Here is a 15,298-nt window from a genome sequence, read left to right as displayed (position 1 = left end):
CACCATTAATGGACATCTAGGTTGATTCCATGTATTTGCTATTATGAATCGTGGACAATATAACTTTTAAGCAGAAAGAATCCTGTGATCCTCCCATGCACAGCTTGGATCCTCACACTTGAAATATTTAGATTCTATTTCATCTTCAGCAAATAAGATTGGCTAAAAATAGCAGCTAGAGGTCCCTCGGCAATTCTAGTGAGAAACGTTTTGTAAGAAAAAAAAGTAATCAAGTACATAAGGGATCCTAAATGTGGACACTGGATGAAGACTTCAACTCTCAGAGTGTCTCAAGACCTTTCCTAATAAGGATGAACATCATTCCTTTAATGTCTACATAGATTACCTCATTTTAATCCATAGCATCACAAAAGATATTGTCATCACAATTCTTTATTTTCCAAGTTTATAATTCAGGAAAGTAGAAATAAGAATTAAAAATCAGGAGGCCTAGGTTTCTGATTCCAGTGTTTTAAGTAATTCCTTTTTGTTCTTAGGCAAATCATCTGAACTTCCTGTTCCCATTATTAATTGATCAAATATGACTAACACAATTTTTTCTAACAGTCTGTCAATTATTTTAGGGATTGAATAACAAAATCTATAAGAATCATATTGAGAATTATAAAGTTTTCTGGAAATATGACTTTTTAATTCACTTTAACTATTCTCAAAGCCTTTAAAGCTCTTCATCCTGGATGTAGTTAACTCTCAAGGCACAAACACATGATTGAGATTCTAATAAAAATAATGATTTTATCTACATCTAATCAGGTAAACTTTTCCTGAAAGAGAAATGTTTAGGCCAGTGCTTTGCCTTGGTTTTAGAAGTCACAGACTCTTTTTTTTTTTTTTTTCATAATGAAATTATCTAGTAATAGCTTTGTGGCAAGATATAACTACATATAACTTCCCAACTCTTTCAAATGTTGGTTGTATGAACATTGGGAATTCCCACAATATCAGTATCACTCAATTTAGTTTTAAGTACAATCATAAATCAGTACTAAAAATAAATAATCTTTTTTATTGATTCAGTTTCTTCTTCATTAGTGAAATGATTTTAGCATTGTTTAACTGAAGGAATTATTATTTAAAAAATTTAAATATAATGGTTCTAATCATCCAATTTATTCATGCTTAAGCATAATCGATCAACGAAGCAGAAGATACCTACAAACCTTTCCATCCTAATATCCTAAAAATATTTTCAATTGTGTACACTGTCCCTGGTAAGAACTAGTTGAGGTGTTTATTAACTATATTTGTTCCAGATCACAAAATTTTACTTTAACATGGCAACATTTCTGTAATCATTTTTCTTTTCTTCTGGTTTATTAGATTTTTGGACGGGATCTCACTCTTTCACTCAGGCTGGAGTACAGTGGCATGATCATGGTTCACCACAGCCTCGACCCAGGCTTGGGTGACCCTCCCACCTCAGCCTCCCAAGTAGCTGGGACTACAAGCACCCACCACCACGCCTGGCTAATTTTTGTATTTTTTGTTGAGATGGGGATTTGCCATGTTGCCCAGGCTTGTCTTGAATTCCTGGGCTCAAGCAATCCACCCGTCTTAGCCTCCCAAAGGGCTAGGATTATGGGCGTGAGCCACTGTACCTGGCCTTTTTCTGGCCTATTTCATTTGGCTATTTCTAGTAAATAAAGTGATAAAGTTAGAAAACTACTAGAATTAGGCTAGGTTTTCCAGAATAGTTATTTATATAGCTTTATAAGATAGACAATAATGACAAATTGTATAAACAAGATTTTAAAAGCATTTGAGGCCGGGCGCGGTGGCTCACGCCTATAATCCCAGCACTTTGGGAGGCCGAGGCAGGTGGATCATGAGGTCAGGAGATCGAGACCATCCTGGCTAACATGATGAAACCCCATCTCTACTAAAAATACAAAAAAAAATTAGCCGGGCGAGGTGGCGGGTGCCTGTAGTCCCAGCTACTTGGGAGGTTGAGGCAGGAAAATGGCGTGAACCCGGGAGGCAGAGCTTGCAGTGAGCCAAGGTGGCGCCACTGCACTCCAGCCTGGGCGACAGAGGGAGACTCCATCTCACAAAAAGGAAAAAAAAAAAAAGCATTTGAATAAAAATGTGGCTAAACTAAACCATTTTGCCTATCTTGATATGTACAATTCAAGGGATTGCGAATTTACTCTGTGTATCATTGCAATGTAAATAATATAATTTAAAAATCTCCTATAGTTACTTGCTAATTTAAAAATCCAATTCATGAAACTTTTAAGATGTTAATTATTTTTTGAATTTTGTATTATCTCACATTATTGTCACTAAGCCTGTGGGATAATTGTCTCTAGAATATCTGGAAGACCCGCATTCTGCTTAAAATGCAATGCATTTATTCATGAGAATGTAAAAAACAGAGCCTAATAAATATTCTTTTTTTTTTCTGAAATTGCTGTAGCTAAGAAAACCAAACGAAAATGAAATAAAAATGACATGACTGTGTGTATGTGCACATGTACATATTTATATTTATATTTATATTTATATTTATATTCTGTTTTGTTCAGTACCTGGCACATAATAGGTACCCAATAAATATTCTTAGAATTAATCTACCAAAATTTTATTGAGTGTTTCTTGCCTTATCAGTGTCTATTACATGGTTTTTATAATCTAGATATAAAAAATTACCTTCTCCTTTAATTCTAATTCTGTTCATCTATAATTCAAAATTTTCTTTCTCACTGTGGTAAATTTCTCTTTTCATACAAGCTAAAGGTAATGACTCTGTGAGAATGATAAGGTGATAAAAGTATACATATCAGGTTAACTCATGTCTGGTATTTCTATAATTACTTTTCCTTACTCTTCAGCTGCTCTACCCCACTCCACATCACCCAACCCCTTTAAGAAGTACTTTCAAAAGGGGTGTGTGTGTGTGCATATGTGTGAATGAAAACAAACAGAAGTTATCCATTTTATCAGAGAATAAGAAAATTTAGAGCTAGAAATGAGCCCAGAAAACTCTGTTTAACAAGATATCTGGGTTTAATCATTATATTCAAAGGATAGTCAAGACATTTTTACCCATGTAAACCTTGCTCTTTCCTGTTCTAGGAGCTTAGTATACAGATGTTCCTCAGTCTGTGACGGGGTTATGTGCTCATACACCTGTTGTAAAGTCAAAAAATCATCAGTCAAACTACTGTAAATCTAGGGCCACCTATGTTTGGTCATGGAAGGAAATATAGCAAGCATTTGTGGACCTTCCCACTGTTAATGATGTTGCTGAAAACATGGAATATTTAGCTACCAGTTAGGGTGACCAAGTTTTTAGAGAGCCAATGGGAGATAGCACTGCAAGACCAAAAATATGCTTAGTACACCATAAATAATTATTCACGTATGTGTTATTACTATTTAACAATGAAAATTAATAGTACTTTAATGCTAGTTCATAGTAGGGCCAATAGTATGAAACAATGTATTAATTTTTTTAACATTTCTGTCTTCTGATTCAGACATTTATTTTAATGTTTTTTAAGTCTTCACTGGATATTTAAATTTTGAGGCTATATTATTGTGCATTTTTAAGTAAATATAAGAATTTTTTAAAAGGTAGATACAATGTAGTAATTAAACATATATTACCTTTATTTAATAAAATAATTATGACATGTTTATATTTGCCTTTCGTTTTCTTTTTAATAGAGGTAAAAATGAATTCAGTCAAAAGTAAAATTTACCTTGAGTCATAGTTCTGTTCTGCCCTCATTAAGCCCATATTACGTTGATTTCTTGTGTCAGTCCAATGTGATAACATCAAACCAAATATCCTCTCAAAAAAAAGGTTTGAGCATGGAATACCTTCGATTTTACTGCATAGCTTTACTAAATAGCTTTTCAGACTTGTAGGAATTAGTTCCCAGCTCTGCAAAAATGCCCATCCACTTTGTATCTACATGCTTGTTTTGGTAGACCAGCTGCCTTTCAATCAGGTCGTTTGCATCTATGAATTCATCATATATGTTCTCTATGTCCAAAATGTCCATCAGTTTTAAACACTTAGAAGTATGTTGGATGTCAACATAAATTAAAACACTATCAGGATTAATAGTTGTAAAGCACATAGTTTTTTACCTTATGAAATAGAGATTGGATGCTGTTTTAGTCTACTTTGTGTTGCTATCACAGAATACCACACACTGGGTAATTTATAAAGAACAGAGATTTATTTCTTAAAGTTCTGGAGGCTATGAAGTCCAAGAGCAAGCCACCAGAATCTGGCAGAAGGCAGAGGGCAAGAGAACAGGGATGCTAAAGAGGGCAAGAGAGAAAGAGAAGGCCGAACTCGCCCACTCGCATTATAACAATGTTAATCCATTCGTTAGGGCAGAGCCCTCATAAACTAATCACCTCTTAAAATTCCTACCTCTGAACACAGTTGCAATGAGGATTAAGTTTCCAACTTAAGAACTTTAGGGGCCATATTCAAACCAGAGCAGATTCTAAACAAGTTACAGCTTTAGTAAATAAGTGAGAAATTCCTGTTTAACTTGACTGCCCTTTTCTGGTGACATTTTTTGAAAACAGTCTTAAATCCTAAAAATGAGTCCTTTTTTCCCTCTATGGCTTTTTGTCCTAAACTACACAGGACTTCAAACAACTCAAGTAGAGTCAGTTCATCTTTTTCTAGATTTCTTACATCTTCTTTAGAGATCATTAAACAGTTTTAGAGAAACATCATTTACATTTCTGTCTCATGGTAATCTTTTTCTTTGTTCTCATCTGTCATGTATTTAAAAATCAAAGAGAGACATTGTTTTTGTTCCATGCTTTGAAAATATAATTTTACAGAAGGCCAATATTTTAACATATTTTTATGGCCAGCCACAGTGATGGGCATCTTGTCGGCATATGTCTCAAAGTACATATTTTCTTCCATTTCCAGAAAGTCAAAAAGCTCATTAAGTGCTCTGCACATTTTGAGGAAACTGAAAAGTGACCAAAAAATTTCATTATAAAACCACAATATCATAGCTAAGCAAACCACATACCTTTTTATTAATATTGTATAAAGATGTACAGGACATTTAATAGGTAAGAACTATTCATTTTCTCTTATAAGACATTTATGGGCTGAATGGAATTTTCTAACATTTACATTTGCACAGTCTGTCAAATATGCAGATAAATGAGTAGAGTCTACTTTAAATTTGGACAAGATGCAACATCTTTTATGTCATCTGAAATTTCATTAAAATCTTCACAGAAATCCAGGAGATGATGAAACTCCATTTTAGAATTCAAAATTCCAAGAGCTAGAGGGAGCATGGTTTTGCTAGCATGATTCAACATATCATTTGATATTTTGTAGCACCATGATCATTAAAAAGATCTGACAAAATCAGCTCTACACTCTAAGGGGTCAACATATTGGTCCTCAAAATTTCCTCTTTTGTTTACCCTCAGGAACGTTTTTAGTTGCAACGTTTGAATCAGAAAAAAAACTGTACTCAGGTGTGTTGAGCAATCAAGAGAACAAAATGATAATGCATGTTTATTCTTATTCCATTTTCAAAAGAGCATTGATTTTTTTTTGGGGGGGGCGTTGGGAGGAGATAAAAAATGGTGTTGATTGACTTACAAAAACTTGCCTGTCTCATCCTAGTCTTCTGAGATCTAGGCTCTACAGGTGTATTCACATCACCTTCTGTCTAATCTCAAATTTATTTCTGTTTATTGTACACTACTCTGTTTTGATTTTCTCCCTATTCTAGATCCATGCATCCTTCTATGTTATTTTTAAAGTAACACAATTGTTTAGATTTTTTTGTCAATATTGTCATGCTAGCTTTGGTATTATAGTCATACTCATTTTCATCACTGAACTGTAGGAAAATGTGGTCATGATATTCACAATATAAAAATTAAAGTAGCACAATCTTGACACAAATCACTACAGTTAATTCACAGGCAAAATCAAAGAGGAGCTCAGGATCACAATGCGTGTGGGTTAAATACTCAATCACATCATCTAGAGTAATGCAACAATGGATGAACTGGTATTGGGATCACAAATCTTCATTACCAACTTCAGTAGTCAGGAGAAAACTTGAAGGCGCCATTAAGAAAAATGAGTAATTGATGCTTCATCCATTCAACACTAAAAATACTGTGGCATTCAGCCTCCAATTTCTAGGTGGTCCTGTGGATTTTGTAGATTTCTTTCAACGTTCTGCATCCATCTCTGAAATCTGAGGCTTTTTATGTCTTGGAGAAGGCTTTCCCAGAAAACAAAAATTTACTGCTAAAACCAAGACAGTACTGAGCAAACCTGGGAAGTTGGTTGCCCTATCATTAATTCTGTCTCTACCTCATAGTAGAATGATTGTGGATAAATTCTGTATACTCTTTGCTTCAGTTTCTTCATCTGTAAGTTGGAGATAATAATAGTATCACATCACAGTGTTTTATAGAATGAAAATGAGTACCTTAAGAAAATAAATAAGCTCTTCTAATAGAATCAGACATTTTGAAAATTTTGTGTTAGTTATTACTGCTATCATTATTAGCCACTTTATTTAACTCAGAAATGCTAAGGATAAAATTTTTCCATCTGCCTAGCTTCATTTCCTACCTTCATCCCCATGCCAGACACTCTTAAATTATTTTCTTTCTATTGATTGATCATTCCATTTCCTTTAACAATTTCAGCTGTTTTCTTTCATTTGTTATAGTAGTTGCAAATCTGGTACACCAAATGTAGTTTTTTTGTTTGTTTGTTTGTTTGGCTTTTTTTTTTTTTAATTCAAAGCAAGAAGATCGCCAATAACTTAGAGTGTGCTAATCATAGTAAGTATGCTTCTGAAGCCAGAAATGATGCTAAAGAAGTTCCATTGAATCCAAAGGATAATTGTATATGAATGTTGTATGCTCTTAAGAGCACACACTTGCTAGTGTTTCTCTTTTACCAATTAAAGCATGAAAATACTTAGACTGGTTTTCAATTTGATACAAACTTGAATGTTGTTGGTAGGTTGTTTCAGTTAATTGACCTAAAAAGAAGTAAGAAATATAATCATATTGTCCTTCTTACTGGGTTACCCAACTATGGTATGTTCTGCAAAGGAAATCCTAATTTCTTCAGACCATTAATCCCTTCACTTTCCCAAGAGCTTGTGAGGTGACCTCTGTGTCCGATGACCTAGTTCTTAACAGTTAGATCAATGCCAGGAATTTTTTTCACTGCCAGGAATTTTTTTCACAGAGTTCATGCCACATTTATCTGAAAATAGGCTTTTTGGAATCCTGCTGGCTTCAGTTTAATTTACGATTCAAATCAATGTTTTATGCTCATGGATATGTTAGTGGTAAGGTGAACACTCATATATTTTTATTAAAAAAAGAAACTCAGCTATATTACAAATATTTCAGAACACGATATGTTGAAGAGGCAATTTTAAACTCATATTATTCTGCTTTACCAAATCCAGCTCAACATTAAAATAATGCATTATTATGCAAAAAGTAAAACAGGTTCTTGATAATTATTGGCAAGCAGTTGATAATTATTACAGGGTGATTGTTCAAACAGTCGGAAAAATGCAGCTCTCTAAAATTATTTTTTTCAAAAAAGAAGGAAAAAAAATATCAAGAAGCGTTCACAATTAATTTGTATAGTTTGTATCCCATCTGGAAACACTTATATAGTTAAAAATGAAAACTATTTTAAGATCTATCTCATTTGCTGACTGGCTTTTTGGACAATAAAGTTAGAAATATCAACAGTTTCACATAAAGTCTTCGTGTACTCAGATTATTATTATTTTTTTAAATCATAAGGCAAAAGTCACATTTCCCTGTTCCAGAAATTTGGTCTTAGTATCATCAAATGTACCTCATGGTATATTGGAGGGGTTTACATGGACAGAGTCACTCTCACAAGTGACAATAATTATGTAAGCCATCCTTTCTTCCCATCACTCCCCTTTCGAGGTATGTGAGTACTCAGTGACAAAGACAAAGCAGATTAGGTAAGACAAAAATAAAAGGAAAATCAGAAGCTTCATGTAAGTTTTACAAAATATTTGGCCTTTTGAATATGAATAGAAACTTCATAGAAAGCCTGAAAAACAATTATTGTTTATATAAAAATTTCTTTCTAGAGATGATAGATTCATTGAATTTTCTGAAACCATCTTCAGAGGAATAATTTTGTCATTCTCCTCTGATTTTTCTCTCACATCTCCTTATCTTCCCTTAAGAAGCTAATTTCCTTGAAGTCTTTGATATTTTTGTTTATTGTTATTTTTTAATGAGTTTTCCAAGAGTTCCTTGCAAAAATTACACTGGTCTGTGGTACAGACTCTGACAAAATTTTTTAGTGTCTTTCTTTGTTTGCTACTTTATTTGTCTTTTTGTTCTAACCTAAGGAAAAGTATACAGATGAATTAGTGTTTTTCTTGTTTTCTCATTTAAAAGTCATAAGTGCAATTGTACAGTAATCAAGATGTAATTCAGATTCAAAAGTTAAAATCTGCCTTCTTCATCTGCTTTGGGCGTTTTTTGTTTTATTTTCTCCCAAACAGGATCTGGGTCTGTCACGCAGGCTGGAGTGCAGTGGTGTGGTCTTGGCTCACTGCAGCCTCCAACTCTTGGGCACAAGCCATCCTCTCACCTCAGCTTCCTGAGTAGCTGTGACTACAGGCACCCTCCACCCTATCCATCTAATTTTGGTATTTTTTGTAGAGACGGAATTTCAGCATGTTGCCCAGGCTAGTCCTGATTTCCTGGACTCAAAGCAATCCGCCTGCCTCAGCCTCCCAAAGTCTGGGATTATAGGAATAAGCCACCATGCCTGGCTGCTATAGGCATTTTTATAGTCTTCATTTATAACTACCACAAATATTAATAATAACTAAGCTGGAAATGTTATAAAGTGAAATTAGATAACTCATACTTGATTGGAATATTTTTTGGTGTTCTTAGTTAAAATAACATTAACATATATTATTGTTATAGTTATTATTTTTCTGATCCTCCCTATATCATTTATATAGGCTTTTTATTATTTAAATGAAAATTGCTATTGAACATGAAAAAATTCAGAATACATTCAGATTTAAAAAAGGAAGGAAATACTCGCTTTCTTACTTTCATATATTATGTGAATTACTTATCACAGTATCCTGAAGCTTCAGTTATTTTACTGCTATGTGGATAAGGCTTCTGATACTCAAACAGATTAAGTACTTTGTTAAAAGTAACAATGACTAAATTGAAGTAACAAGATTAAATTCAAGGCTTTAGACTCCAAGAATTACTCAAGATACCTCTTATTTACATCTGTACTTTTGTCTTCATTTTTGTAATTGTTTGACACCTTCACATTATAGGATATCTTAAGGTATTATGATGTAACAACCTTCTTATTTTCTAGCTCTAATTTTCTTTATCTTTTACGCAACATTTTAGAGCTGATGATTTAAGAGGAAGAGTCCCAAGGACTGTTTAGTGGGCAACATGATACAACTTGTAATTTGAATAAAAATCCATTGTAGAAGAGAGGGATGATTAAAGAGAGGTCATTTATTCAATCAATGCATTAATTGTGCAGCTACTGTATACTACCTATTTCTCCAGGACCTGGAGGAGTGGTAATCAGAAGAGATGAAACAACTTACTCTCTTTGAGCTTTCTTTCTGGTTGGGAAGGGCACAGAAAATAAGTAGAAAAAAATATTAAAATATATAGTTTACATAAGTGATAAGGAGTAAGGTGAAAATAATACAAGAAAAGCAATAGAGAGAGTCAGAATAAGGAAAACGGGTCTGTAATTTTAGATAGGAAGACTCAGAAAAAACCCTATGTGGGAAGGTGACATTTGAATAAATAGTAAAAGGAGGGTGGCAAGTAAGCCATGCAGATATCTTTTGGAAGAGTATTCCAGGTCAAAGGAGCATCAGATGCAAAGGCCATGGGACTGGAATATCTCTCACCCATTCAAAGAACAGAGCAGGCCAATGGAAGTGGAATGAACTGAAGGAAGGGAAGAATAGGAAATGATGTCACAGGGGTGCAGTTCTTAGGGCTATGTAAGGCTTTTGCAAAGACTCAGTTTTATTTTCATTGAGTGGGAGCCATTGGAGGCTTTGATTAGAGGAGCGATGTTGTATGACTTATATGTAAAAAGAATCTCTCTGCTCTGCTAAATATAGAGAGAAGTGGGATTAGGGCCAAAGTAGGGAGATCAGTTAAGAATCAATTAAGAGGCTCTTCATAAGAAATCAGATGGCTCCAATCAAGTTGGTGCAGTTGAGATAAGAACCTGGCAGGCTTAGTGGGTAAGACCTATAAGATTTCCTGTTGGATTAAATGTAGTGTGTGAAGGAAATAAAGGAGTCAATATAATTCCTGAGTTTTTGACCAGAACATTTTCAAAAATGAAGTTGCCATTTGCTAAAATGAGGAAAACAGAAGGAAGAGCAGATTCAAGGCAGGAGGGCAGAATAGGATAAGATCAGGAGCTGTTTTGGATATATAATATTTGATATCTTATTAAATATCCAAGTGGAGATTAAATGGGTGCTAAAGCTGTACTGATATAAGAGGGTTCAGCTCTAAGGCATTTAGCCTAATAGAAGTGGGAATATAATCATTCAAAACCAAATATTTTTATAGATTGTTTTAATGTTAAGCACAGTACTAGGTGCTAGGATGTAATATTAATAAAATTGATATAATGCCTGCTCTCAAGGCACATACTGGTATATAGTTTGTCTTATAGGTGATTGAGTTATGTAGTGTTCACAAACATGCAATCTCAGAAAGGAATCCTTCTGCCATTATCACATTGGTACATCTATACCTAGGAGTTTAATTCAAGGGGTTGTCCTCTTTAATGGAGTTTGCTTTTTTCCATGCATGGACCTCCTTCCTAGAAGTTCTATTATGGCAGACTATTAATTATAAACAAGGCTTTTCATATTTACATCTATTATTTACATTCAGTGTCCACTTGATATGGTTTGACTGTGTCCCAACCCAAATACCACCTTAAATTGCAATAATCCCCATGTGTCAAGGGTGGGACCAGGTGGAGATAATTGAATAATGAAGGCGGTTCCCCCATACTCTTCTCATGGTAGTGATTAAGTCTGATGAGATCTGATGGTTTTATAAATGGGGGTTCCCCTGCACAAACTTCCTCTTGCCTGCTGCCTTGTAAGACGTGTCTTGCTCCCCCTTCACCTTCTGCCATGATTGCGAGGCCTGCAAGTGGAACTGTGAGTCCATTAAACCTCTTTTCTTTATAAACCCAGTCTTGTGTATGCCTTTATCAGCAGCGTGAGAATGGACTAATACACCATTGTTCTTTCCTGTTCATGTTACTGGTAAAATTCAAGTATTGAGTTGTCTTTGATGAGTGCTGCCCTCTCAGTATCATGGACATATAGGTGGTTGGTGTTGATGTTTTCCTGGCTAAATAGTCATAACTAAAAGGTGGCTTATTGACTAGACTTGTTTGTTCTATATTTGAGTGCTACAAATTTTTGCTACTGACATTTCAAGATCTGATATTCTTCTCTTAGTAACTCTGCATGGGGTTTTTGAAGAGCCTACTAAGGCACTGAGTAAAATAAATAAATTTCTAATAATGCATCTACCCAGATAAAAGTGAGAGTTCTTTGGTTTCTTATCAGTTTTGCTTGTTCTTGTTCTTCTTTTTTTTTTTTGTCTTTTTTTTTCAAAAGGGTGTTTTAGGTCTTTTGGATACATTTGAGAGGGTGTTATGCCTGCCATTTTTCCATTATGAAAGACTGCTGTGCTAAACGTTGGTACTTGATTCTCAAATCACAGCATCTTTCCTTTGAATCAAAGAAGAGAGCAAATAGCTCTCTATTCAGGGAACCAGGTAGCACTAACCACTATCCATTCTCAAACACTAAAAGTAATTTAAGCTACCACAGACCCAGCACTGCTTTGGTAGTATCCCCCAGAGAACAAAGCAGTTAAAGCAAAATTTCATGTGGTTTTCTTTCATGACCTGAGCTCCTTCTGAGAAATATATCAAGAGGTATGCAGGAATATTTTGAAACTGTTTCATTGACAGTATTCTAGTGGAGGTCTTTATCAAATAACAACTGTGAAGTCATATCTGGCAGTATGAGGAATGCTATGATTCAGATTACAGCATGGTGGCTCACTTCTAAGAATTTCCACATCCAGAAAAATCTTTGAAAGGATGAAGTTAAGAAAAAGAAGAAAATCTGGATATATGTTTTTCAAATGTCCTCATTTAAAATCCATTTTTTTCAACATTTATTTTAGATTCATCAGGTACATGGGCAGGTTTGTTACATAAGTGTATTCTGTGATGCTAAAGTTTGGGATACGAATGATCCCATTACCCAGGTATTGAGTGAACATAGTGCCCAATAGGTTTTCTACCATTGCCCCCCTCCCTACCTCCCACCTCTGGTAGCTCCAAGTTTCTATTGTGGCCATCTTTATGTCCATGAATACTCAGTGTTTAGCTCCTGATTATACGTGAGAACATGCAGTATTTGAAAAACCTGAACATTTTTATAGGTTAAAATTGGGCTTAGTGTGGAAGCTAACTAAATGTGATGACTTCCATCTTAAAACAAAAGTCAGTGTGTATGATCTATATAGCTCAAAAAGGCATCGCTTAGAAAGACAACTCTTTGTTGTCAGAATTTTTCCATGTAATGTTTATACTTTTACCAATTTTACATATATTCATAAAAGTCAATGCCGTTGATTTTTCATCCTTTTTTGTTTTGTTTTGAGACAGAGTCTCGCTCTGTCACCCAGGCTGGAGTGCAGTGGCACGATCTTGGCTCACTGCAAGCTCTGCCTCCTGGGTTCACCCTATTCTCCAGCCTCAGCCTCCCGAGTCGCTGGGACTACAGGCGCCCACCACCACGCTTGGTCAATTTTTTGTATTTTTAGTAGAGATGGGGTTTCAGATGTTAGCCAGGATGGTCTTGATCTCCTGACCTCATGATCCACCCGCCTTGGCCTCCCAAAGTGCTGGGATTACAGGCATGAGCCACTATGCCCGGCCTGATTTTCATCTTTTAAAATTTTACAAAAATGCTGTCATCGTGTATAGATCCTTTTGATGCTTGTTTTTTTTAAAAAAAATATTAGATTTTTGTGTATTATCCATGTTTTTGACTTTAAATATAGTACACTGATTTTCTACTACTCTTTAAAATATTATTGTACAAATTAACCTTTTACCCAATCATTTATCCATTCTGCTACTGATAGAAGTTAGGTATTTAGAGCTCTTCAAAAAACCTTGAAGGAAAAGAATTGACAGTCATAGACAATTTCTCAACTTTCCTCAACATCTTGATATATTTATTTGTTGGGCCTCTATAAATTCTAAAGTTTCACAGAAGTTTTTTTAGGGTAGGGACAAAATATCTCAAGGTGGAAATAAGCGTTCTGAATCTTAAAACAAGGACAGAAATGAAGTAATTGACAACCAAGGAACATGGCAGACTCAGAGCTTCCCCTACTATTTTAATAGAACCCAAACATGATGTTTCAGTACAGTTCCCGAACTTTTTCTTGTTTCTTAGCTCTGTTGTCTGCTATATGCCACTTTAGTATAGCAATTCTGAGTATTTATTTTCTGTCAATGTATAACAGGCTCTATTCATGCAAAATCCTTCAAAGATCAAACTTGCTGATGTCTCTAAGCCATTCAATATGAATATAAATCCAATGAATATCCTCATTCTTTTAGATCTTCCCCAAAATAAATGGTACACATGTGTGGCTATTCATCAGAATTCCCTGGGGATCTTTATGAAAATACATACTTACATAATGCAACCTTGGAAATTATGATACAAGATTTATAGGACAAAGGAATTGCATTTTTAATTTTAAAAATCCTTAGATGATTCAAAAATTAGTTGAGATACAACTTCCCCAAGTATAAAGCTTAAAATTTTAAATAGTGTTCCCTAGTGGAGATGGTCTGAAAATTAGTCCAAAAAAGTGATACAAATTTAAAAAATAAAATATTTTACCTCGAAATCTTTGGCCAGAATTAAGTCGGTCTGCTTTAACTATTTATATTCTGAAAATGTTTGTAGCTGAGAAAGAAGCAAACACTATTGGCATCTCTGAATATCAAACTGATTTACACCTCACAGAAAAGATAAAATGCTCTATCTGTGGAAGAGAAAACCCAAATCATTAAGTTGCTGTATTCATTGTGGGTATAGAGGGTATTTTGTGCATTATTACTATCATGCTTTCTGAATCCAGGCCCTTATAAAACTTTGTAATTGGTTATGCATAAGCGCAACTTATGGCTTTTTCGTTGTGTTTCCAGCACAGTGATGCGGTCCATGACCTCCTTCTGGATGTGATCACGTGGGTTGGAATTTTGCTGTCGCTTGTTTGTCTCCTGATTTGCATCTTCACATTTTGCTTTTTCCGCGGGCTCCAGAGTGACCGTAACACCATCCACAAGAACCTTTGCATCAGTCTCTTTGTAGCAGAGCTGCTCTTCCTGATTGGGATCAACCGAACTGACCAACCAGTAAGCAACCTACATTGATACCAGTGAAGAATTTTTCCACTTCCAGCTTTTCAGTACTGCCAATACTAAAACTACTTAGTTTGAAAGTATCATTTCTTCTAGTCATCTAAGATAGATACTAATTTTCAGGCCTTACTCAGTTTTCCATTTTTCATATCCCATCATCATAAATAAGCAGCAAACTTTATGAATAAGGTGTATATTTCATTTTTAAATAGACTTTTGTTTTTTAGAGCAGTTATTGCTTTACAGCAAAATTGAGCAGAAGCTACAGACATTTCCTGTCTATTCCCTGCTCCTACACATGTATAGTGTCCTTCATTATTAACATCCCCCACCAGAGAGGTACACTTGTGACAACAGATGAACCTACATCAACACATCATTATTGCCCAAATTCCATAGTTTACCTTAGGTTTCACTCTAGGTATTGTACATTCTCTGGGTTTGAGTTTTTTTCACTGCCTTAAAAATCCTCTGTGCTTCCTCTGTTTAATCTCTCCTTTCCCACTAATCTCTGGTAACCACCATTTTTCTTTTTTACTATCTCCATTGTTTTGACTTTTCAGAATGTCATATGATTGGAATCATTTAGCTTTTTCAGATTGGTCTCTCTCTTTCTTTCCTTCCTTCCCTCCGTCCCTCCCTCCCTCTCTCTCTCTCTCTTTCTTTCTTTCTTTCTTTCTTTCTTTCTTTCTTTCTTTCTTTCTTTCTTTCTTTCTTTCT

General features: G+C 34.8%; 1 protein-coding gene across 16 annotated transcripts in view; it reads left to right on the top strand.

The window, feature by feature from the left end:
* Nucleotides 1-15,298, top strand: part of ADGRL3 (adhesion G protein-coupled receptor L3) — an 846,373-nt gene that overhangs the window by 737,282 nt on the left and 93,793 nt on the right. For all 16 annotated transcript variants that reach the window (XM_037989342.2, XM_037989350.2, XM_073017343.1 and 13 more), the window contains one exon: nucleotides 14,363-14,572. In XM_037989342.2, coding sequence (XP_037845270.1) covers nucleotides 14,363-14,572 — 210 coding nt within the window. The remainder of the gene's footprint in view (nucleotides 1-14,362; nucleotides 14,573-15,298) is intronic.

The sequence above is a fragment of the Chlorocebus sabaeus genome, chromosome 7 (genome assembly GCF_047675955.1).
Source record: "Chlorocebus sabaeus isolate Y175 chromosome 7, mChlSab1.0.hap1, whole genome shotgun sequence".
Classification (NCBI taxonomy): domain Eukaryota; kingdom Metazoa; phylum Chordata; class Mammalia; order Primates; family Cercopithecidae; genus Chlorocebus; species Chlorocebus sabaeus.
This window is presented reverse-complemented; position numbering and strand designations above follow the sequence as displayed.